The 24,916-nt window shown below is 43.1% G+C and overlaps 3 protein-coding genes across 4 annotated transcripts in view; 1 reads left to right on the top strand and 2 right to left on the bottom strand.

Annotated features, from left to right (window-relative positions):
- The window catches only part of NARS2 (asparaginyl-tRNA synthetase 2, mitochondrial), a 16,146-nt gene extending 11,186 nt beyond the window's left edge, over positions 1 to 4,960 (top strand). For both annotated transcript variants that reach the window (XM_068135511.2, XM_068135510.2), the window contains exons 8-15: positions 1,254 to 1,386; positions 1,528 to 1,626; positions 1,776 to 1,813; positions 2,725 to 2,791; positions 2,935 to 3,078; positions 3,179 to 3,276; positions 3,463 to 3,489; positions 4,741 to 4,960. In XM_068135511.2, the coding sequence (XP_067991612.2) occupies positions 1,254 to 1,386; positions 1,528 to 1,626; positions 1,776 to 1,813; positions 2,725 to 2,791; positions 2,935 to 3,078; positions 3,179 to 3,276; positions 3,463 to 3,489; positions 4,741 to 4,885 (751 nt within the window). In that variant the 3' untranslated portion in view covers positions 4,886 to 4,960. The remainder of the gene's footprint in view (positions 1 to 1,253; positions 1,387 to 1,527; positions 1,627 to 1,775; positions 1,814 to 2,724; positions 2,792 to 2,934; positions 3,079 to 3,178; positions 3,277 to 3,462; positions 3,490 to 4,740) is intronic.
- The window catches only part of LOC137439605 (THAP domain-containing protein 1-like), a 270,238-nt gene that overhangs the window by 25,970 nt on the left and 219,352 nt on the right, over positions 1 to 24,916 (bottom strand). The gene's annotated exons all lie outside the window — the stretch shown is intronic.
- The window catches only part of LOC137439600 (teneurin-3), a 449,998-nt gene continuing 445,636 nt past the window's right edge, over positions 20,555 to 24,916 (bottom strand). The window contains exons 28-30 of the mRNA XM_068135512.2: positions 23,803 to 24,181; positions 23,470 to 23,606; positions 20,555 to 21,972 (exon numbers count right to left, since the gene is read on the bottom strand). Coding sequence (XP_067991613.2) covers positions 21,139 to 21,972; positions 23,470 to 23,606; positions 23,803 to 24,181 — 1,350 coding nt within the window. The 3' untranslated portion in view covers positions 20,555 to 21,138. The remainder of the gene's footprint in view (positions 21,973 to 23,469; positions 23,607 to 23,802; positions 24,182 to 24,916) is intronic.

Below are 24,916 nucleotides of genomic sequence, written 5' to 3'. Positions count from 1 at the left end.
CCTGTCATCCTTCCGAGGTCGGCTAATTGAGTACCAGTTCACTGGTAATTCCCTGTTTGTCGTTAAAGGCGGCAAAAAGGGTTGGCGTCAGGAAGGGCATCCGGCCGTAAAACATTGCTTCAAAAAGGGGACCGAAAAACAACAACAACCACGGTCCCCGAAAAAGGCCAACCCCCGCTTGCGGGGAAAAATGGCCTCTAAAGGTGGTTTTTTTCTGTAAAATGTTCCGCACACAAAACCAAACATTTTGTAGGCCCGATCCACACTCAGCTATTTCGAACAAACCTCATCCAATTTCTGGCAACTCTCGGATCTTTCGGCCATTAGTGTGGCAAGAAATCATCTCGGTTTGTGTTACGAAAACCACCAAGGATGCATCGACACGGTATATTTGTAGAAAATCGAAAATTATTCACTGTTTGAGTTAAAACGTTCCTTGATGTTACCCGTAAACAATACGGAAGTGGCGGTCACTTTCATTAGGTCATGTCACGGCTTATCATGAAGAAGAAGATTCCGACCTTTAATTGCAAAATTACCGACTTTCTAAATCGCAAATCGGAAAAAACATAGCATATCTATTTTGTAGGATATTAAGGGATAGATTTAAGTCGAGGTGGTCGGAGCGGTTGGGTTCTTCCCCTTTAAACAACAACAACAGGCATTTTAAGGCCATTTTCTCTGCTAGAGCGGGGGTTAGCCTTGCGGTCCCCATGACAATCTTCTCCATTTTGCCCTATTTTCTGCATCTCTCCTTGTTAACCCCCTTACCCGCATTTCTTCTTCCACCATCTTTAGCCAAGTCTTTCTCGGTCTTCCCCGTCCTCTTCCTTCTACATTCATTTCCATCACTCTTCTCACCCAGTCACTTTCATCCTTCCTCAACAAAATCGATATGCTGTTATGTTCCTCAACAAAATCGATATGTCTTCTCCAACAAAAACAAAATATCAATTGTAGGCTTGAGCGAGAGAACATCAGATCAGACGAGCATTTGTCGTATTGACAGATCGGCTAAATCAATAGACATGGAAATCCACGTTGAGCATGGACTGCGTTTTTCTGGATCGTATCAATAACCAAGAAAATTGTTCAGAAACCATAACGTTTATCAAAATTCAAACAATATATATATATATATATTAGTAAAGTATGCATGTTCAACACATGTTGCCGATGCACCCGCAATGTTTTTTGGGTATCGCTATCACGTTTTTCACCAAAGGTTTGTGTTCACCTGTTCTTCATTGCAGTGCGTTTCGCAAAGTATATACATTCGGGCCGACATTCCGTGCAGACAGCTCTCAAAGCCGAAGACACTTAGCAGAATTCCATATGGTTGAAGCTGAGATCTCCTTTACTCGGGGCCTGCAGGATGTAATCCAGGTATGTTTGACTCCGTTTCACACCTTGATATTTTCACTGCCAGCCATTCAGCAACCACCACCACCTCCCTTTCTTGGTTGCTTTCTTAGAGGGCCTCCTTCCTCCTACTCTCAACTCTTTGCCCGTTTTCCTTGTCAGTAGGAGATTGAGGGCCTGTATTGCTCCGTTGTGCATCATATCCTGACTTCGTGTTCCAGTGATCTTGAATTATTGCGCCGATGCACCGCACCGCAGCATCAGGTATGCAAAGTACAGGGTTGGGGTGGGTGATGAGGAGTTGGGGGGATTGCATTTGTGGGGCGCCAGACCGAGCTTTATCACTACTTGCATATTTGTATTTTTGCTTCACTCTGTCTAGTTTCACATCCTCTGATTTCTTCATTTTTCAGGCCAAGCTTGATAAACATCTCTCTGCTCCTTTTAAATCGTGAGTGTGCGTGAACGTGGATCGTCTCGATCTCCCTGGAATACGTTTATCAGTTTATTAAGATTTGATGGACTCTGCTCATCTTTTGAGCTGGGAAGCTGATATTCGGACATGACCATGAACAAGTGATTTGGCTGTAAAGGCTATTTTCGATTTAATGATTTATCAATTAATCGAAGAATTATTTAATTATTCGATTAATTTTTTTTTTTTTTAAAGTTACAGATTGTGATGAAGCAGTGGTGGTTTAGGTATTATATTAGCCAATTGATTAATATTTTAATTATTTTACGATTATTATTTATTTATTTTCATTATTAATCATTTATTTATTTTCTTTCTCATCTGGGAAATATCTCAGGCTCTTTTGAGCTAGAAGCTGATATTTGGACATGACAGTGACCAAGTGATGTGGCTATAAAGGATATTTTTGATTTATTGATGAATCAATTAATCGATTATTTATTGCTTAATCAATTAATTATTTAATTTTTCTAGATTCGTGACTTATTTAATTAATTTTCAAAAAGTTACAGCTTCGGATGAAACACTGGCGGTTGAGGAATGCTATTAGCTAATTGATTAAGAAATTATTTTATGATTGCTATTTATTGATTTTAATTATGCAATTAATCAATCAATTATTGTACACCTCTCCCTCCCAATACCGTCTATGTGTGCTGCACGGCGGTATCGCCGGGTGCCGAAGGCGTCCCGGCAATGCCGCGCTGGAGGATGTTATTTATTTATTTGTCATGGGGGCGGTGTACTTTGAATGTATCTGTACTTGTCTTTATATTGAACAAGTCGAATAACATTATTTTTCTTCCTAAAAGTATTTTTTTTGTTCATTGTAAGGCTGCGTTTGTGCATTTGGTTTAATCCTACGGCTTTTATCTTTACCCCGGCAGCATCACCTACTCTGAGGCAATTGACATTCTACAGAACAGTGCCAAGACCTTTCACTTTCTTCCTGAGGTTGGTCCTTGGTCCACCAATCAAGCCTCACCCCTGCATCCTCACCTTTTCATCCCCGTCGATTATCCAAAGTCTTTTCTTCCTAAACCTGACCACTTAATCGGTGCAAATGATCACCGATGTTACATTTGTTTATTCTACAGTGGGGGAAAGACCTGCAAAGAGAGCACGAGCTTTACCTAGCCACTTATTGTGGTGACGTCCCTGTTTTTGTGACTGACTGGCCTCAAGAATTAAAACCCTTCTATGCACGCCAGAATGAGATTGATGAACACAACAAAATGACGGTAAGCAGAGAGGTGATCGGACGGGCGTAAAGGGGAGTCTTGTACGAGAGAGAGAGAGCGTGGACTGTAGAACACCGTGCTTTACGTATTGGTTTCGCAGGTTGCTTCCGTGGATCTGCTCGTCCCGGACATTGGGGAAGTGTGCGGCGGAAGCTTACGCGAGGAGAGAGAATCCGTTTTGCAGGAACGCTTGAACAGGTGGGTGTCTCTGACCTCGTATTGTAGTAACCATCGCCTTAAGTTTGAGTTTGTACCATCCTGAGAATAAACATCTTGAGTGCCACCGAGAGTGCGAAATGGTCACAGTTTAACAACAGGAAACACACCGGTAATTATTGTAATGACACACGTTCACTTTTAATATCTCCTTTATTTTCCCTTTAGGCTTGGACTATTAGACAGCTATCATTGGTAAGTCCATAATTCCCATCCCTCCCTGCTTTGTGGTTCTTCTTCTATCTATGTTGCATTATATTCTCTGTATGTTAGTGCTGATAAGTTGAAAGGGAGAAAAGGGTTTGTTATTTTGATCATGGAGGTGGAGGAAGATACGAGGGTGAGGGGAGGAGGGTATAATATAACTTATGAGGGGTAGGCTTTTTACTGTTCTTAGAGACAATTTTCCTTATTTTCCTCTTAAATAAGGTCACGGTGATTGAAGAGCTGGAGAACAAAGGACATGAGCTGTAAGGAATACTCGTACCAGGGTAGATTAGTACAGGTGGACATGGGGACACACAACATCAAGAAATATAAAATATCTATACTTGTAGGTAGAAACAGAGATAAGTGAAGATAAGAGAAGCATGGAATTGTGGATTTTTGTGAGGCCGAATATCGGAGGAAAGAGCAGCAGATTCAAGGAGGTGATTCTGCAAATTTGAAAAAGGAATGAAAGTTTAGATGGGCAGTACGAAAAATCCAGTTTCTACCTTAAGAGGCTGCTTACCTTTCACCGCACTTCTGAAAACTGATGGAACTGATTTTCTCTGGACTCTATATCTGGGGCATATTGGGAGAAGAAAATGGTTTTGAGGAGGATGGAAGGAAAATGACACTATTGGGGGGGAGAGAGGAGGGACGGGGCGGTAGAGGGAGTAAAGGTGTATGTTTTTTGAGGGGGGAGGTTTTGGGTAGGGTGGGAGACCACAGGGCTAAATGAAGGTCCTCCAACTCCTCCCCCCTCTCTCTCTTACTCGCTCCTCTGAGCCTTCACATTTGTTTCATCGGAACTATAAATCCTTCTGACTGTTCTTATAGAAACACAACTATACCCTTCCGGTCGTTCTCTAACATCTCATGAGATCTTTCTTTTTGAGTAACTTTGATCGGATCGTCTCCAAACTTCATGGGAATCTAGTATATGGTCCGGCGCTCAGCTGATTAGTTTTTGGTGGCGATCGGCCTTGACCTTCATGGTTAGCGCTGGAGGTCGAAAATTATTGACCCCAAGGTCAAATTTTGAAATCGTAGGTACCATATCGAGTAATACCTCATATGAATGCCCTTGATGAGTGCTTCCCAGATCTGTAAACAGTTTGACGCTATGACGTCATTTGATGACGTCATGACGAAAAAACGAAATTTTCACATTTTGGCAAGATACGGTTCACCCTGTGGGTGACATAATTTTCATTATCTTGTTCTTGTGTCATTCTTCAGGTATTTGGATCTCCGGAAGTATGGATCTGTGCCACATGGAGGTTTTGGATTGGGCTTTGAGCGTCTCTTGCAAAATGTGTTGGGAATCCCTAACATTCGTGATGTCATTCCTTTCCCTCGCTTGTACCATTCATGTCCTTTGTAACTAATCTTTGTGTTCTGCTCACACTTTGTTTTTCTCAAATGAAAAGCGAATAAAAGTACTTTGACTAAAAAACCACCTTTAGAGGCCATTTTTCCCCGCAAAGCGGGGGTTGGCCTTTTTCGGGAACCGTGGTTGTTGTTGTTTTTCGGTCCCCTTTTTGAAGCAATGTTTTACGGCCGGATGCCCTTCCTGACGCCAACCCTAAACTACTTTGACTATCGAAAGCTAATTGTGTGGACTTTTCTCAAAGCAATGAATGTTTACACATTATAATTTATTGTTTCTGTTGCTATTATTGCTCAACATGGAATCTCGTTTGTAACACTTGATGAGGATTATTTTGCTTTGGCCAGAACATTAGGTAGGTGGTGGTGTGGTGGGAGGGAAAGGGAAAGGGAAAGGGAGAGGGAGAGGGGTAATCGAGACTGACGGAATATTTTAATGGAGAGTGAGATGTGTGTGTGTGTGTATGTGTGTGTGTCGCTTGTGTGTGTGTGTGTGTCGCTGGTGTGTGTCTGTGTTGCTAGTGTGTCATTTGTGTGTGTCGCTGGTGTGTCGTTTGTGCATCTGTGTTGTTTGTGTGTGTCTGTCAGTCATTTGTGTGTGTGTCTGTCAGTCATTTGTGTGTCTGTCAGTCATTTGTGTGTGTGTGTCTGTGTGTGTCATTTGTGTGTGTGTGTCATTGGTGCGTCTGTGTCGTTTGTGTGTGTGTGTCGTTTGTTTGTCTGTGTCGTTTGTGTGTGTGTGTGTCGTTTGTGTGTGTCGTTTGTGTGTGTCGTTTGTGTGTGTCGTTTGTGTGTGTCGTTTGTGTGTGTGTCTCTGTGTGTGTGTGTCTCTGTGTGTGTGTGTCTCTGTGTGTGTGTGTTGTTTGTGTGTGTGTGTCGTTTGTGTGTGTCGTTTCTGTGTGTCTGTGTCTGTGTCATTTGTGTGTGTCGTACACAACTCACAATATGAATATATGAATGATCGTTTTAAGGCCATTTTCCCTGCTAGAGCGGGGGTTAGCCTTGCGGGCCCCATGACAATCATGGGGATATTGTGGTTCTGCAAGATATTGCACACTACTCACAATAAGTTAGGGATATTGTGGGAGTGAGTTTCTTTTTTTTATAGCGGTTAGGGTTGTGGTATTGAAATCAAGAATGCTGTGTTTTTTCACACATTAATAATCATAGAATTAGGACCAACAACGTTTTTCAACATAATTAATACACAAAATCAACCACACCGAAAAACCTGCCAATATCCCTAACTTATTGTGAGTAGTGTGTGTGTGTGTGTGTGTGTGTGTTTGTCTTTTTTTCTTTCTTTTTTTCTTTTTTTTGTATACTGAATCGAGGCTCGTGAAAGAGCTGACATTTACTTCACATACAAATCAACCAGACAAACAAAATATATAAAAAGAGGGAGCAGAAGACAAGAGAAGGGGAAGCACACAAACACTTGAGCGCACACAACATTTAAGAGCAAGGAGATGTGTGGGAGGGAGAGGGCTTGGGGGGAGGAGGCGTGGGAAGGGGTGGCGGGGAGAAGTATAAAACACAAGGACACCAAGGACTTCCAGGACAGAAGTTGGTATTTCAAAAAAGTGAAATTAGCGTGGGTACGGTCTTCACTTCATTCAGGCATATTTGTGTGTGCATTTGGTTGGTATCTCCATATGTGGGTTTCATAAGGTGAAACGGAGCCCTCGCATGTCTCGGAAGTATATCCACCACCGTTGTGGTGACGGGTCACGATCCATGGACCAAGCTGTGAGGTTTTGTTCTCAGTTTTGTTCCGAGGGCTCTTTTCAGGATCATCATGGAGCCGGACAGCGTCCAACTGCAGTTCGTTCGTAGTAATATTCCCAAGATTGGTTTGAAAGATCTTTAAGGTTCTTCTTCATCATTCCAGTTGTTACAATCATCACCGATACAAATCATCACCCCTCTCCCTCTTCCAGGATCTCTGCATTGTTTAGGCCTAAATTGCTGGGTACTTACACCTCAAGCAGCAATTCCTTCTTTTCTTTTGTACCAAAGTACTATATCCGGTAGCAATACTTTCTCGGTTCACGCTCGATGGGATCATCAGATCGTAGGTCGTATGTGAGCATACCTTCCCTGGTCGTGCGTGTGTGTCACACACAAGGCCAGTGATTGTTGGTTTCCAAAACGACCTAAATTTCATTAAAGGATGTATGAAAATTCTATTTTGAGTTATCACTGGAAAGAGAAGCATTTATCTGTGCACTTGCATTGAAAAAACAACATTTTATGGTTAAAACAAGTCTTGCAGATAACTGGTTAACCCCCAAACTCTGGATCTCGACTCGTCCCTTATTAGCCCCCTATAGTCAGGGAGCTTAGCAGCATATTTATCGAAAATGGGGAACGGCTTGACAAAAGCGCCATTTTTATTTTGGTGGTCCATTAGACCATATACAATAGATTTAGGACCGGAGGCAAGAAATATACAGTGTTCTTCACCTTTTTATTGGACAAAAACCAATTATGTATATCTTTTCAACAAGGAGGCTAACCTTTATTTCATTACATGCAGTGTTATTTGTAAAACTTGTGCATGCCTGCATAATACATCTTACGCTTCCATGTAATAATAATTAGTAATATAATACCGAGTGTTTATACAAATGTGTTATACTTGTGACTCGCGCACCTCTCATATATCTAACATGTACGCAACTACAAGGATGTAATGACAATATAGCTTAAGAACAGACATGTTGTTCAAGGTAATTTGTCCAGCAATTTATGTATTTACGATTTTAGTCTAACTCCATGAGCTGATGATTTGTTTGCATGAATGTATTGCTCGATATTATGCTGTGCGAGTCGTATTTGCGCAAAAGTCAAACACTGTATATGTCTTGCCTCCGGTCCTAATTCTATTGCATATGGTCCAATGAAGGTTGCATATGGTCTAAAGGTGGTTTGTTTATGGTCCAATGAAGCACTAAAATAAAAATGGTACTTTTGTAAAGTCGTTCCCCCAAAAATTGCTAAGCTGCCTAACTACTACCGGTGTACACCGGAAGGACTATAGGTTTGCACGCCGTCAGTCCGTCCATCAGTCCGTCAGTCCGTCATGCAAAGAACAGTTTTCCGGACTTTTTTTCTAAACGCTTAATGCTAATGATTTCAAACTTGGCACATCGTTTCCTTATGATAAGTTACAGGACAAGTTCGAACTTCACGACGTTTCGATCATTTTTGACAAAGTTATGGCACTTTGAACTTTGGTAATTCTGATGATTCTGATGATCCTTAACTCAGTGCCATTTTAAGTTTTAATTTCCTTTAAAAACCAATTTCTCTGCAATAATTGGACCGATTGAGATCAAATTTTCACCATAGGAGGGACTCGGACTATAATATTTTAATGGTAATTACGGTCACAGGTCACGTGGTTCGCCCGCCATATTGTTTTTTGTGAAAACACGAAACCCCCTTTTTCTCTGCAACGGCTAAACAGATCGAGGCCAAACTTTGCAGGCAAAATCGCATACCCACGACGAACAAAAAAGTCAGCGAGCATGACGTCATGCATCACATGGTTTCAGAGTTATGACGTTTTTAAGCATGAACCTTTAAAACTGAGCCCCTCCCTCATTTTTGATCCAATCAAGGGGAAACTTCACAGATCTGTTCAGCACTAAAATGTCCTTTTGGAATTTGCGATAGGGCACGTGGTTTGGGAGATATCGTTCATTAAACGAAAATATTTTAAAAAAAGGATATCTTCTTTATTCCAGAGTTCTCCTCAAGCCGCACCGCTCGCCCTCAGCCTCGTCTCGCGAACGTCAAAAGCGCGACAGCGCGTGCTTTCGTGAGGGGCGGAGCCAAGCCGAGCAACATATATATATATATACACATCGATCATTGATCGTGAACCGGAAAATATAATAAATTACTGATACTGAGCGACTCGAAAGGTTCTTTATCAACAACTTACCCCCTTGTAATTTTACAGGTGCTTCTGCTCACCTGTCTGCAAGGTGTATAAATCGAAGTCCCGAGTGCGAATCACAGGTCAGCCCGTCCTGAGGTAATTAGCCATTGGGAACGATTCAGAACCTGTGGGTGAATAACCCTTGGTAATTTCCCCAAGAGTTTTCCGGACGACAGACTGCCGGTAGACATGTATTGCAGCGCAATACTCAGAATGCTTGTTTACCAACAGATTGCTCTGAAACCTGATTCAGTCGCTTTACTCGATGGTCCACAGGAATGCTGTCGTAGATTTTTCGATTTCGGATCAGGGGCCTGCCCAGGGGGTCCAGGGGCCTCTTGGGGGATTCCCCCAAATCGGTAGAGTTCTGAACTACAACCTCAAGAGATGCAGATCAGCGCACTCAGGGCTATTTGTCATATAATAACCAGAATCGGCATAATGGTTGGAGCATCCATAATGGTCGGGAAGGTCAGAGGTTTGAACTCGGCCCCATCTGAGCCTTGTTACCCTCGCCAGAGGAGGGGGTATTGCATTTGAGTCTGTTTGTTACTTGGCAAAAAAAAAAAAAAAAATTGCAAGTATGTTGATCACTCCGGTGTGTGTGTGTGTGTGTGTGTGTGTGTGTGTGTGTGTGTGTGTGTGTGTGTGTGTGTGTGTGTGTGTGTGTGTGTGTGTGTGTGTGTGTGTGTGTGTTTGTTTGTTTGTTTGTGTGTTTGTCCGTCCGCTCACTTAAACTTGCCTACAGGTCACAATTTTAAACCGATCTTCACGAAACTTTACCAAATGGTAGAGTTCGTGGTCCGACAAAATCCTATATATTTTTGGGGTCAAAAGGTCGACATAGGCCAAAGGTCAACAACAATTTCAAATTTCTAAAATCCTCAATTTTCATCGATTGACTTGAAATTTGAATAGGATTTACATATCGGCTTACTGAATTAGCCAACAACTATTTTTGAGATCAGCATAGGCCAAAAGGTCATAATAGGTGAAAGGTCAACTACTTTTTTCAAATTTCTAAAATCCTCAATTTTCATCGATTGACTTGAAATTTGAATAGGATTTACATATCGGCGAACTGAATTAGCCAACAACTATTTTTGAGATCAGCATAGGCCAAAAGGTCATAATAGGTGAAAGGTCAACTACTTTTTTCAAATTTCTAAATGCCTCAATTTTCATCGATTGACTTGAAATTTGAATAGGATTTACATATCGGCTTACTTAATTAAACCACCAACTATTTTTGAGACCAGCATAGGCCAAAGGTCAACAACCATTTCAAAATTTCTAAAATCCTCAATTTTCATCCGATTGACTTCAAATTTGAAGAGGATTGACATATCGGCAAACTGAATTCAACCACCAACTATTTTTGAGATCAGCATAGGCCAAAAGGTCAACATAGGCCAAAGGTCAACAACCATTTCAAATTTCTAAAATCCTCAATTTTCATCCGAATGACTTGAAATTTGAATAGGATTTACATATCGGCTTACTGAATTCAACCACCAACTATTTTTGAGATAAGCGTAGGCTAAAAGGTCAACGTAGGCCACAGGTCAACCACTTTTTTATTTCTAAAATCCTCAATTTTCATACGATTCACTTGAAATTTGAATGGGATTTTCACATCAGCTAACTGAATTCACCAATCAACTATTTTTGAGATCAGCATCGGCCAAGAGGTCAACGTAAGCCAAAGGTCAACCACTTTTTTTTGAATTTCTAAAATCGTCAATTTTCATCCAATTGACTTGAAATTTGAAGAGGATTTACATATCGGCGAACTGAATTCAACCACCAACTATTGATGAGATCAACATCGGCCAAAAGGTCAATATAGGCCAAAGGTCAACACCAATTTCAAATTTCTAAAATCCTCAATTTTCATCCGATTCACTTGAAATTTGAATGGGATTTACATATCAGCAAACTAATTTCAACCACCAACTATTTTTGGGATCACCATACGTCAAAGGTGAACACCAATTTCAAATTTCTAAAATCCTCAATTTTCATTCGATTCACTTGAAATTTGAATGGGATTTACATATCAGTTAACTGAATTCAACCAACAACTATTTTTGAGATCAGCATAGGCCAAAAGGTCATAATAGGTGGAAGGTCAACTACTTTTTTCAAATTTCTAAATGCCTCAATTTTCATCCGATTGACTTGAAATTTGAATAGGATTTTCATGTCAGCTAACTGAATTCAACCACCAATTATATAAAAGGTCAAAAGGATGCTCTACTGAGTGCCATTCTCCTTTGTTCTCTTTTGCCAAGTGTCGCTCTATGAGTGATTTTTCATTTGTCTGTCTGTCTTTGAATGTTTGTCCGCACAGAATAAATATGATTATCTCTGCAACCGTTGATCCGATTGACAGGAAATTTTCACCATAGGTGCAACTCCACCTGTATAATTTTCTAATTATAATTATGACGTCATAGGTCACGTGGTTCGGCCGCCGTCTTGGAAAAATCGAAAAACTTTGCACCTCTATATCTCCGAAAGTGCTGAATAGAAAAAATTGACACATGGCTCATTGTAAAGAACTCTCCATGGGGAATAAAATATGTTAATGATGATGTCATAGGTGCCTCCATTATGATGTCATAATTCAACAAGTACAAAACTTCATCCAATCAAGATGAAATTTCTTGAGCGCCATGTCGGCATAAATTGGTGGAGAAAAAAATAATGATGACGTAATCGGTCACGTGGTTCGGCCGCCATATTTGTTTTAACACAAAAGCCTTATGAACCACTGAAAATACATCCTGGTGAGGGTTTGCAATCTCTGATTGCTCTATTTCTTGTTATATATTTGGTATGTGCTGCTTCCTTGCTTGGTGCTCATCATATAAAAAGGATAGAGCTCAGACAAAACCCAACAGTTCACATCCAGGGGGAGGAGGAAATTCCAATGTGAGAAAAGCAGCATAATCATAAAAGATGGCGTCACTGGTACCCAGAGTAGACTCCACCATGAAGTCCAAGGAACTGTCTGTAGAACTCGGAGATAATTGTGAGGAGGCATAGATCTGGGGAAGGGTATAAACATTTCTAGAGTGTTGAAAGTTCCCAAGAGCACACTGAGCTCCATATTTATGAAATGGAAAGAATATGGAACTATCCAGACTCTTTCTTGAGCTGGCCATCTGACCAAACTGAACAACCGGGCAAGAAGGGCCTTGGTGAGGGAGGTGACAAATGTAGGCTTTATGGGAAAGTGGCCAGATGGAAGCCACTCCTGAAAAATAAAGGCACATGACTGCACATCTACACTGACACAGGAAGTCAGCGGAACTTTCAATAGTGGAGAGTGTCTATCTCGGGAGTGAGCAAGGGCTTTCGGAAGAGATCCAAGTCCGAGTAAAGGAAATTAATAATCAGCTAGAAAAATGAAGGGATGATAAAGATCCAGGGCCGGATAACATGCATCTTTGAGATTTGAGCAGGTGGCAGAGCAGATGAACGAGGTGTTCGCGGAGGTAGGACAGGTACAAGAACATTAGAGAGTAGCGAATGTAACACCATTATTTAAGAAAGGTTCCAGAGAAGAATTTTGCAAATATAGACCTTTCAGCTCGACTTCAGATGTGGGAAATGTATTCGAGACCTTAATCAAGGAATAGATTGGGGACCATTTGAATAATTTCCAACTAATTGAAGGTAGTCCAGCATGGATTTACCAAAGGGAGATCATGTTCAGCAAATTTCTTGGAGTTCTATGTAAGTAGTTTCTGGGTGGGTGGATGAGGGAAGTGCAGTGGATGTGGTGTATCTCGACTTTCAGGTGTTTGATTTGACAAGGTACTACAAAGGAGGTTATCAAGGGAGGTGCAAAGCGCCCCTCCTTTATATGGCATCATTTCTCTGTATGAAACTTCAACATAGGGACTGAAATTTTTTTCTCGGCTTCTACCAAATAGAATCGGCTGCAAATTTCAGAAGTAAATGCTTTGTAAGTCGAGATGATACGTTCCAAATTTCAGCAACCTCCGTTTCCGCATTATTGAGTTTTATTTAGAAAACCCTCGAATTCATGTTGGTGTCTGTCAGTCCGTCCATCCGCCCAAAATGTGTTGGCGCTCATATCTCCAAGGCTATACATTGAAACTAGCTGAAACTTGGAATATACGTCGGCCAATACATCTAATTAATGGCTTTCAAAACAAATTCCTAGGGGAGACACCACATGACCACAAGTATGTGGACACCCGAACATCACACATCTCATTCCAAAATCAAGTGTTAATATGGAGTTGCTCCCGCCTTTGCTGCTATAACAGCCTCCACTCTTCTGGGAAGGCTTTGCACTAGATGTTGGAACATTGCTGCAGGGATTTGCCTCCATTCAGTCACAAGAGTTTTAGTGAGGTCGGGCACTGATGTTGGGCGATTAGGCCTGGCTCGCAGTCAGCGTTCCAATTCATCCCAAAGGTGTTCTATGGGGTTGAGGTCAGGGCTCTGCGCAGGCCAGTCAAGTTCTTCCACACCAATCTCAACAAACCATTTCTGTATGGACCTCACTTTGTGCATGGGGGCATTGTCATGCTGAAACAGGAAAGGGCCTTCCCCAAACTGTTGCCACAAAGTTGGAAGCACACAATCATCGAGAATGTCATTGTATGCTGCAACATTAAGATTTCCATTCACTGGAACTAATGGGCCAAGCCCGAACGATGAAAAACAGCCCCAGACCATTATTCCTCCTCCACCAAACTTTACAGTTGGCACTATGCAATGTGGCAGGTAGTGATCCCCTGGCATCCGCCAATCCCACATTCGCTCCTTGGACTGCCAGATGGTGAAGCGTGATTCATCACTCCATAGAACGCATTTGCACTGCTCCAGAGTCCAACGGCGGCGAGCTTTACACCACTCCAGCCGACGCTTGGCATTGCTCATGGTGATCTTTGGCTTGTGTGTGGCTGCTCGGCCATGGAAGCCCATTTCATGAAGCTCCGACGAACAGTTCTTGTGCAGACATTGCTTCCAGAGGCAGTTTGGAACTCAGTAGTGAGTGTTGCAACCGAGGACAGACATTTTTTTTATGCGCTACGCGCTCCAGCACTCGGCGGTCCATTTATGTGAGCTTGTGTGGCCTTCCACTTCGCAGCTGAGTTGTTGTTGCTCCAAGACATTTCCTCTTCACAATAACAGCACTGGGGATGTAGTGAAGCAATTATATGAACTAGGACGTGCCCGTACGTGGGTGCCCGTACGTGCGTGCAAAAAAACATGCGTGCAAACAACAACAAAAAAAACTTTGAAACCACGTGGCAGTAACGACCACAGAACCCCCCCCCTCTATTTACATGAAATGGTTTGGTCCATTCGCAACGACCACAGAACCCCCCCCCCTCTATTTACATGAAATGGTTTGGTCCATTCGCAAAGCCAAAGCGAACGGCGAACGGCTAAATCGCCATAGCTCGGTAACTACTTCTCCGATTAATATGAAACCTTGAAAAGGCACATCCTCGGGTCCCCAGCAATATACCTGGCAAGTTTCAAGTATATCGGACCCGTGGTTGTCGAGAAACAGCGGTCACAGACAAACAGACATACACACAGACATACAGAGATTACTGGAATTATAGATAGATTATATGAATGAACAGGATTATAAATAATGAAATTGGTATATATGGAAAAATTAGATGCCCAGACCAGAAATCGAACCCAGGTCCTCTGGGGAACCGTACCAGTGCTCTGCCATCGTCCCACATCTGTCAATTAATTAGTTATAATCCTGTTCATTTATTTAATTGTGTTTCTATGCCCCCAGTGGTGTTTATAATAGAGGACATGGATTTGTCCCCCCATTGGAGGAAGACCCTCTCGTGTTCAGGCTGTTGGTGCTCCGATGGTTGGCAGCGAGTTCCCCAGAAGCATTGATGGAAAGAGAGTGCCAATCATATGTATGGGAAAATTGCAAGCTTGGTCAGGGTCAACCAGATAGCAGAGCACTGGTATGGTTTTCCAGAGGACCTGGGTTCGATTCCTGGTCTTCCAGATTCCTGGTATGGTTTTCCAGAGGACCTGGGTTCGATTCCTGGTCTGGTCATGTAATTTTCCCACATATATCAATTTAATTATATATATATAATTCACTTCGCTGGCTGCGCTTCACTGGCTGCATTAAGGCTGCGCTTCACTTCCGCTGAACTTGGGGACGACTAAGAAGAAGACCTTTGTTGGTCGAAAGCTTGTCGAAAATTAAAGATCGACCATCCTGAAGCTACGCCCGCGTCTGATTTAATCTCCCGATTATTTATTTAATGCAAATGAGACGCCCTGCTCGTACTGTGGAGTTTCTACTATTTCTCAGTTATATATATATATATATATATATGTATGTATGTATGTATGTATGATTGTATGTATTTTTGTATGTATGTATGTATGTATGTATGTATGTATGTATGTATGTATGTATGTATGTATGTATATATATATATATATATATATATATATATATATATATATATATATATATATATATATATATATATATATATATATATATATGTATGTATGTATGTATGCAGAGCATGAGCGTGAGCGTGATTCCCCGAAAGTGAACGTGTTTTGTGCCGTTTCTCAAATAAAGGTTTATGGCCCTTTCTTTTTCGAGGGAAAAACAGTTACGGGGCAAACCTATCTCAAAATGCTGCAGAACTGGCTCTTTCCACAACTTAATGAAGATTCCGATGACTTCATTTTTCAGCAAGTCGGAGCACCGCCACATTGGCACGTGCAGGTTCGACGTTTTCTAAATGACACTCTGCCTCAACGTTGGATAGGTCGCACGGGACCCCAAGACTTGGTGTTACACTCTTGGCCCCCAAGATCCCCAGACATTACACCCTGCGACTTTTTCTTGTGGGGATACGTCAAAGACCGTGTTTTTGTGCCACCATTAGCGACTAATCTGGATGAACTCAAAAACAGAATCACGGCAGCGGTGACTTCAGTGAAAGAAGACACTCTGAGAGACGTTTGGGACGAATTCAACTATCGTCTCGATGTTGTCCTTGCAGCAGGTGGAGGGCACAAAGAACATTTATAAAATGGTTAGTAAAACTTGATAACTCATTAAACCGTTTGTAACTTTTTGTGTAATTGTAACGTGTTGCCATCGTGAAATATACTGCTTTGAAATTGGGTCCATCTTTTTGAAACACCCTGCATATATATATATATACAGTCACGTGAAAAAGTAAGTACACCCCATGTAAAGTTTTGACTTTTTCAACATATTTCAACATACAGCTATTTGATCTTCATTTCAACAATATTGATAGATAAAGGTGATATAATACAACAAATATCATGAAACATTTACATTTTGTAGTCCATTGTATAATATAAATAAACATAAATGCAAATTTCGCATGTGGAAAAAGTAAGTACACCCTTGGCTCTAATAGGTGATATTGCCCCCTTTGGCAGAAACAACCTCAAGTAGGCGTTTCTTATAACTGTCTACCAGTCTCTGACATCGACTGGGAGAAATTTTTGCCCACTCCTCCATGCAGAATTCTTTCAGCTGTGCGATGTTTGAGGGGTTTCTTGCATGCACAGCCCGTTTCAAATCCCCCCACAACATCTCGATGGGATTTAGATCCGGGCTTTGACTTGGCCATTCCAGAACCCTCCATTTATTTCTTTTCAGCCATTCCTTGGTGGATTTACTGGTATGTTTAGGGTCATTGTCATGTTGCAAGGTCCACCTTCGGTTGAGCTTCAACTTGCCGACAGATGGCCTCACATTATCCTCAAGCACCGTCTGGTACAATGAAGAATTCATAGTGGATTCTATGATGGTGAGCTGCCCAGGCCCTGATGCAGCAAAGCTGCCCCAAACCATAATATTTCCACCACCATGCTTTACAGTTGGTATCAGGTTCTTGTGGTCAAATGCTGTCTTTGGTTTTCGCCAAACATTTCTTCTGGTACTGTGGCCAAATAGCTCTACCTTTGACTCATCTGTCCAGAGCACATTGTTCCAGAAGTGCCGGTCTTTGCCTTGGTGTTCATTGGCAAACTTTAGTCTTGCCCTGATGTTCTTTCTGGACAGCAAAGGTTTCCTCCTGGCACACCTCCCATGTAGATCAAATTTGTGCAGCCTCTTTCTGATGGTAGACTCGTGCACTTTGACATCAACAGTGGCAAGAGCTACCTGTAGGTCCCGTGATGACATTATGGGGTTCTTAGAGACTTCTTTCAGCATCTTGCGGTCTGCTCTCGGGCTGAACTTGCTGGGGTGGCCTGGCATGAACAAGTTGGCAGTTGTTTGGAATCTTCTCCACTTGTACATTATCTTCCGAACAGTCGAATGATTGATTTCAAATTGTTTGGAGATCTATTTAAATCCCTTCGCAGACTTGTAGGCATCTATAACCTTCTTTTGAAGGCCTCATAGAGCTCGTTTGATCTTGGCATTGTGACGCCGCACACTTCAACAACAAAGAGCAAACCAAACTAAATGTCTGAGGTTTAAATAAGACAGGTTCCTCCAAGATCCTCTCTAACGATGTTCTAATCATTTGCTCCTGAGCTGGTGCACCTGATTCTAATTTTAGGTATTTGAAGTAGTGATAAATGTAGGGGTGTACTTACTTTTTCCACATGCGAAATTTGCATTTATGTTTATTTAAATTATACAATGGACTACAAAATGTAAATGTTTCGTGATATTTGTTATATTATATCACCTTTATCTCTCAATATTGTCGAAATGAAGATCAAATAGCTGTATGTTGAAATATGTTGAAAAAGTCAAAACTTTACACGGGGTGTACTTACTTTTTCACGTGACTGTATATGAAATGGAAAACCAAATACTGCATTGGAGTCATCAGAAGGAACCAGAAGGAAAAAAATAAAAATAAAAATAAATATTATATATATAAAAAGAAAGAGCAATGATGGAGTCATCAAGAGGAACCTGGATAGGAACCCAGAAACGGAAGTCAAAAAAACTCAATGAATGAAAATGAACACCAAACCCGCCATCTTTAAACAGTCAGAATAATTTATTTCTTACAAATAACAGCGCAATCACAGCAGCAAGTGGGCTTTGTCTGCCCGAACTCCCGACCCCGCAACCCACCTCCCCTAACATCCCATCAAACATTACCCAAAAGTACCGCAACTCCAATCTTCCTCACAATTTTTTGGAATTCTGCCATATAAATTAATAAAACCAAAAACTCTCGTTTGCCCTGAAATTCGTTCAATTATAACAGCCTCCTTACATTCCGTAACAAAAATACTCCCTTTTTGCGAAATTCCCCAAATATTTGGTCACCCAAAATATTTCCACCAAATACTCCCTTTCCCTGAATTCCTGAACGACAACAACTTCACAAGCCCCGAGTCTGCTAAGTTAATGACGACTGCCAACGGTTGTTACCAACAACCATTTGCAAATGACAGAAACAGAAGAAGAAGTAACACAGAAACAGAAGAAGAAGTCACTCACTCACACACACACACACACACACACACACACACACACACACACACACACACACACACACACACACACACACACACACACACACACACACACACACACACACACACACACACACACACACACACACACACACACACACACACACACACACCTTTCGCCAAAGCTTTGCAAAAACAGAGCTGTCAATTTCCATTGTCAAGGGACATAGGTGAGAGAAAGTGAAGGAAGAGGGGAGAAGAATGATATTGAGAATTGAGCACGTGGGCTCATTCCAACTTTTCCTTGTTAGAAAGATTGCTCGCTGTGTGTAGTGCAACCAGAGAGGAAGAGAGAGAAAGAGAGTGAGAGAGGGATAGACAGGGGGCATGGGAAAGTGAGAGAAGGAAGAGGGGGCATTAGAGAGGGAGCATGAGAGAGGGGGAGAGTGAGAGAGTGAGAGAGAGACAGGGGGCATGGGAAAGTGAGAGAAGGAAGAGGGGCATTAGAGAGAGAGCATGAGAGAGGGAGAGAGAGTGAGAGAGAGTGAGAGAGAGACAGGGGGCATGGGAAAGTGAGAGAAGGAAGAGGGGGCATTAGAGAGGGAGCATGAGAGAGGGGGAGAGTGAGAGAGAGACAGGGGGCATGGGAAAGTGAGAGAAGGAAGAGGGGCATTAGAGAGGGAGCATGAGAGTTGAGAGAGGGAGAGAGTGAGAGAGAGACAGGGGGCATGGGAAAGTGAGAGAAGGAAGAGGGGGCATTAGAGAGGGAGCATGAGAGAGGGAGAGAGTGAGAGAGAGACAGGGGGCATGGGAGAGAGAGAGAAGGAAGAGGGGCATTAGAGAGGGAGCATGAGAGAGGGAGAGAGTGAGAGAGAGACAGGGGGCATGGGAGAGAGAGAAGGAAGAGGGAGCATGAGAGAGAGAGAGAGAGAGAGAGAGAGAGAAGGAAGAGGGGGCATGAGAGAGAGACAGGGGGCATGGGAGAGAGAGAAGAAAGAGGGAGCATGAGAGAGAGACAGGGGGCATGGGAGAGAGAGAAGGAAGAGGGAGCATGAGAGAGAGAGAGAGAGAGAGAGAGAGAGAGAGAAGGAAGAGGGAGCATGAGAGAGAGAGAGAGGGAGGGAGAGAGAGAGAGAGAGAGAGAGAGAGAGAGAGAGACAGACAGGAGGCATGGGAGAGAGAGAAGGAAGAGGGGCATGAGAGAGAGAGAGAGAGAGGGAGAGGGGGGGGGGGGGGACATGGGAGAGGGGGAAGGAAAAGGGGGCATTAGAGACAGACAGGGGGACCAGGGGGACATGGGAGAGAGAGAAAGAAGAGGGAGCATGAAAGAGAGAGAAGTGGACATGGGAGCTTGGGCGAGAGGCGGAAAGAGAGAGACAGAAAGAGGGTGAGAGAATGGTACGTGGGAAGGGGGCACGAGAAAGGGAGAACAAGGGATGGCGAGAGAGAAAAGAGAAAAAAAGACTTCAAATGAACAACTACACCAAGAGGACATTGTTGAAGCAAGCATTTAAAAAGCTCCAGTCTTGGACACGTGTTGCTTTCTTAATGGCCTCATCAGCAAGACAAAAATAAGCTTTTAAATGCACAGCTTTTGGCTAGGCCTGTATAGTAGAGAGATACATTTTGTGACATTTACAATGAACACACTGACACATGATAGAAGAAACTGCTGCCTTTTCAAATTGAACGTTAACACTCCACGGCAGGGTGTCATTATATACAATACATAGTTTCTGTTCGTGCCGAACTAATGATAAGAAAACAATTAAACACGAAATGCATCTGTACAGTGCGAGGGAAGTGAGAAGAAAGAGGAAGAGGTCCGATTGCACAGGCCAGAATAATGAATCTCCGCCAAATCTGGAAGGGCAGTTTCTCAGTGGTCACGTGACTACACAATCTTGCACCAACAAACAATTTGGGAATATTCTTTGCATTTCCGGTTTTTCAGCCAGGCCAAACGGTTGGTACAAATCCGCCCCGCTCACCCGGATGCGAATGTGCAGTCAAGGGGTATTTTAAAATGCACTTACGGAGAAAAGGAAAGGAAACAATGGAAATGTATAAAACAAGGGATAAAAGATGTTGGAGAACAAAATGGAGAATACAGGAAGTGAGTGTGTGTTAATAATCGGTCAACCACAGAAACGTCACCGGGTGCCTTAACGAGATTGATGAACACAGAGACACAGACAAAGATAGGCCTGAAGGTCAAGAGACGGACACAAGTAAGGTTTGGGGCAATCATTTTTGTTTTGTTTTTCTTTACAATAAAATACCGACAAAAGTAAAGATGGAATAGCGCCCAAAGGCCGATTGTGGTTCAACATTGAAGGGGAATCGGAGTAAGCAACAGAAATGCTCTTTACCCTCCTTGGTGAAACAGTCACATGGAATCCCCCAAAATGAACACACTTCCCACCACTACTTTCCAGAGTGGGCCCTCCCTCTTCTCCACTCCCTCCATCCCACGACGCTCTCCCCCTCTGGCTCTCCCTTCACTCTGTTGCTTTTGCAAAATTCATTCTTTAAATTTCATCTTCCAAAGGCAACTTCGTTTGTTTTATTTGGAGATAAAGAGTCAATGACATACAGTGTGGATAATCTGCACTGTCCACCTTTTTTGGCTCCCTGTATTGTTCCTTGTCTGCAGTGGTCTTTCTCTCGACCTGTCTGAACTTTCTGCTCCACCCGCCGCTCCAAAACCCTTCCAGAAATATTCCTTCATTCCTTATGGTCCTTGACTTTAAGCCACTGCTCTTCCCATTCCCAGACTCTCTTCCTATGTGTGTCTCTTTTCTCTTCCCTCTTTTTCACGCTGCTCTTCTTACAATCTGCACATTTCTGGAGCTGTCTGCAAGCTCTGGGAAATGTTGAGGAGGCAGCAGGTAAAGCGGTTCTAAAGTGTGTGGTCGTCCACCGGCCAGTAGCTCTTGCCGCTCTGTTTGGCTCCAGCGCCTTGACTCTGCATTTCCGCTTCTTGCTGCCTTTCGCTCACGCTCCCATGCTCCAGCCCAAGCTCTTTCCTTTGCATCAGCTAGCAGGCGAGCTTGTTCCTCCAGTATACTCGAGCCATAGCGCAATCGTAACGCCAACCCACCACGACGTAACTCTACGTCTGTGTACTTACGTGGCCGCCCCTCTGGAGAGCTGGCCGTAGATCCCCGTATTGTAATATTAGCACCCACGCCAGGCAGTGGCACGTTGCGCACAGGGGATCGTGGCTCTACAGTTCCTGGGCCTACTAGACCCAAAAGCGCTGAGGGATCCAGAGTCTTGGATTCACTTCCACTACCCAATAAACCTAAAGAAACTAGGTCTGGTGTGGGGTCTCCAGCTTTCACAAAGTGGTGTGTGTCAGTACCGTTGAGTATGAACTGCAGGCCATGGAGGTATATGGAATTGTGCAGAAGTTGTGCGACCTTGCGCTCATCTGGGCGCGCTCCTGGTGCAGCCCAGGCTGATACTCGGCCATTTTCTTCTATTGAGAAGCGCACTGAGCGACCAAACAATGACGGCTCAGCAGCAAATTGTGGTCGATCTCCTGATTTGGAATGGCCGCCAGACCGCAGAGACAAGGGCCTAGTTTCCAAGTCTACAAAGGCTTTCAGCTGGCTGTCCACTTCGCACTCCACACTTGCACGAGACTGCATGAATCAGACAAGAGAAGGTTCATGACATAACTTTGCGAGTGCATCCAATGATCGCAAGATACAGTACATGTTTCACTAATTTTACAGTACTTTGTCTATCTGAATAAGTAACACTTATCACATCCACACACACGGAATATAAACATGGGGCCATGGTGGAGGTCAACCCGTAAATGACGTGAAAATAAAAGTTGATCACAAATAAAATGGAAGGTGTAAGGTATAAGTGATTACAACCTGGATGCAAAAATCTCAGAAAATAAAGATAATTATCTTGAAAACTTGACTTTGATTCCAATGGCAAAATAAAAGGAACTCACCACGAGGAAGAATGTGTCTCAGTGGATGTAAACTATGGAGAAAATGATGACAATCTACACCAATTTTCATTGGCACAGCATCCATCGTTCCTTCATTATTGGAAGATAAACTTTTAAACTCCCCCTTGAGGTGGTAGTGGAGGCCCATACTGCTGGCAGATCAATGGGATGCTCAGGTGAAGTTGTGAACGTTTCCGTGACGATGAACCAATCATGTACAGGCAATGGGATGCTCAGGTGAAGTTGTGAACGTTTCCATGACGATGAACCAATCCTGGACAGGCAATGGGATGCTCAGGTGAAGTTGTGAACGTTTCCGTGATGATGAACCAATCCTGGACAGGCAATGGGATGCTCAGGTGAAGTTGTGAACGTTTCCATGACTATGAACCAGTCCTGGACAGGCAATGGGATGCTCAGGTGAAGTTGTGAACGTTTCCGTGATGATGAACCAATCCTGGACAGGCAATGGGATGCTCAGGTGAAGTTGTGAACGTTTCCGTGGCTATGAACCAGTCCTGGACAGATAATAGGATGCTCAGGTCAATTTGTGAATGTTTCCGTGACTATGAACCAGTCCTGGACAGGCAATGGGATGCTCAGGTCAAGTTGTGAACGTTTCCGTGACTATGAACCAGTCCTGGACAGGCAATGGGATGCTCAGGTCAAGTTGTGAATGTTTCTGTGACGATGAACCAGTCCTGGACAGGCAATAGGATGCTCAGGTCAAGTTGTGAACGTTTCTGTGACTATGAACCAGTCCTGGACAGGCAATAGGATGCTCAGGTCAAGTTGTGAATGTTTCCGTGACCATGTACCAGTCCTGGACAGGCAATGGGATGCTCAGGTCAAGTTGTGAATGTTTCTGTGACGATGAACCAGTCCTGGACAGGCAATGGGATGCTCAGGTTATGTTATGAATGCTTCCATGACTATGAATCAGTCCTAAACAGGTTGCTCCTTTACAACAGGATGTGGAAAATTCTGCTGAGAAGCCATTGGAATCAAACCCAAGCGTGAGGGCAATGGAACAAGGCTTAACCTACTCCACCACCGAGTCGTTCTTGTATAAGGACAAAATAAAAATGAAAAACTTCTATGAGAACAAAATAAAACACATAAAGTATATAAGTAAAATTGAACGAGATAATAATGAGGTGAGTGACTCCACCTGCTCATGCTGAAGAAGGCTGGTGCGGAGCTCCAGAGAAGGTGGGGGTGCCGGTGGTCCGGGAATAGGAGGCCGTGGAAATCCAGGGACAAGATTATGCAGAAAGAAACCAAAGGTTTCCAACCAGCTGTTCACATCTGGAAATAATACAGAGACACCTGTCATCACATCACTCACAAATCCTCAAGCCAAATTTCATTGGGACACAGTGTGTCCTCTTCCATTAACCACTCGGTTAATGCATCATCATTTTCAACAGAAAATTCATTTTTAATCTCCTGGTCTATCTCTAATGCCTCCAAACCACAATAAATGTGATCACTTTTCACCCACCTGCCAGGTGGAGTGGTCCTCCAGTATTTCCACCAACAGGATCATTGTTCAGAAACATGTATGGATTGAAGGGTGCAGGTTGGTGTGACAACCGCTCCCACAGGTCTGGCTCAGGTGCTGCCCAGCGTCCAGCAGCCACGTCGTAGTCCCTCCCAGAGAAATGGGCAAGACGTGTGAGTGGCTCATACAGGGAACCACGGAAACCCAAGAGCAATGGGAGTTCTGGGTTAGAATCTCGGTAGGGTTCCCCAAAGGGTGTATAAAGGAGGCGTTTGACCAAGTGACCCTTTCCATCAAACACGCACAATGGAGTCCCGGCCTCATCGGCACCAACGTAGAACTCACGTCCACTGCTCATCTCCAATGCAAAGAGGTGACCCTGATAATTAAAATTGAGGAGGAAATGGGGGTCCCATTGTCCGATTAATTGTGGAACAGAAAAATAAACATGTACATCAAAAACAGGCCAAAGGATAGTAAATAAATATTTCAGTTGAGCTGTGGTTATCCATGAACTAGAGATCAACATGAGTGGTTGTTACCTCCCAAAATGCATTTTAAGGTACATTGAGAACTGTATGCCAGCAGATATACGACACCTGATCCAACACCACCCTCTCAAGAGGGGTGACCTGATCATACAATGTTCTCTCTGTCTGCAAAGCACAATTATTACAACGTATTGATAGGTTTGGGAACTGAACTCAGAAACTAGCCAATGGGAACTATGCGAGCCAATTCAAACCGATGTTAGGCTACATCACCATGGGTTGACCTGTTTGGTGTTCCCAGCTGATCACATAGCAGGAATTGGGATCATAACACTGGGATCCAAGATTTTAATCTCATAGATTGATTTGGGTTCATCCAGTTGGTTACAAAAGTCCAATTGGCGATGTTTCATATGCAGCCTGTGGATGCTGATGGCATCAATTTCTGGAAGCACAGCTGTGCCCCCCCCCCCAAACCCCCCTGTTAACAGTAAGCTGGTACTCATTTTGCTGACCTTATGGAAGGATGACAGGCTGAATCAACCCTGGAAGTCCAGGAGCTGGTGTTATTGCAACGGCACAACAGGGGCTCAAACTCAAGCCCCTAAGATCCTAAGCCAGCC

Source organism: Myxine glutinosa, chromosome 14 (genome assembly GCF_964187855.1).
Source record: "Myxine glutinosa chromosome 14, kmMyxGlut1.1, whole genome shotgun sequence".
Taxonomy (NCBI): domain Eukaryota; kingdom Metazoa; phylum Chordata; class Myxini; order Myxiniformes; family Myxinidae; genus Myxine; species Myxine glutinosa.
Note: the sequence above shows the minus strand (reverse complement) of the source record. Positions and strands in the feature narration are given on the sequence as shown.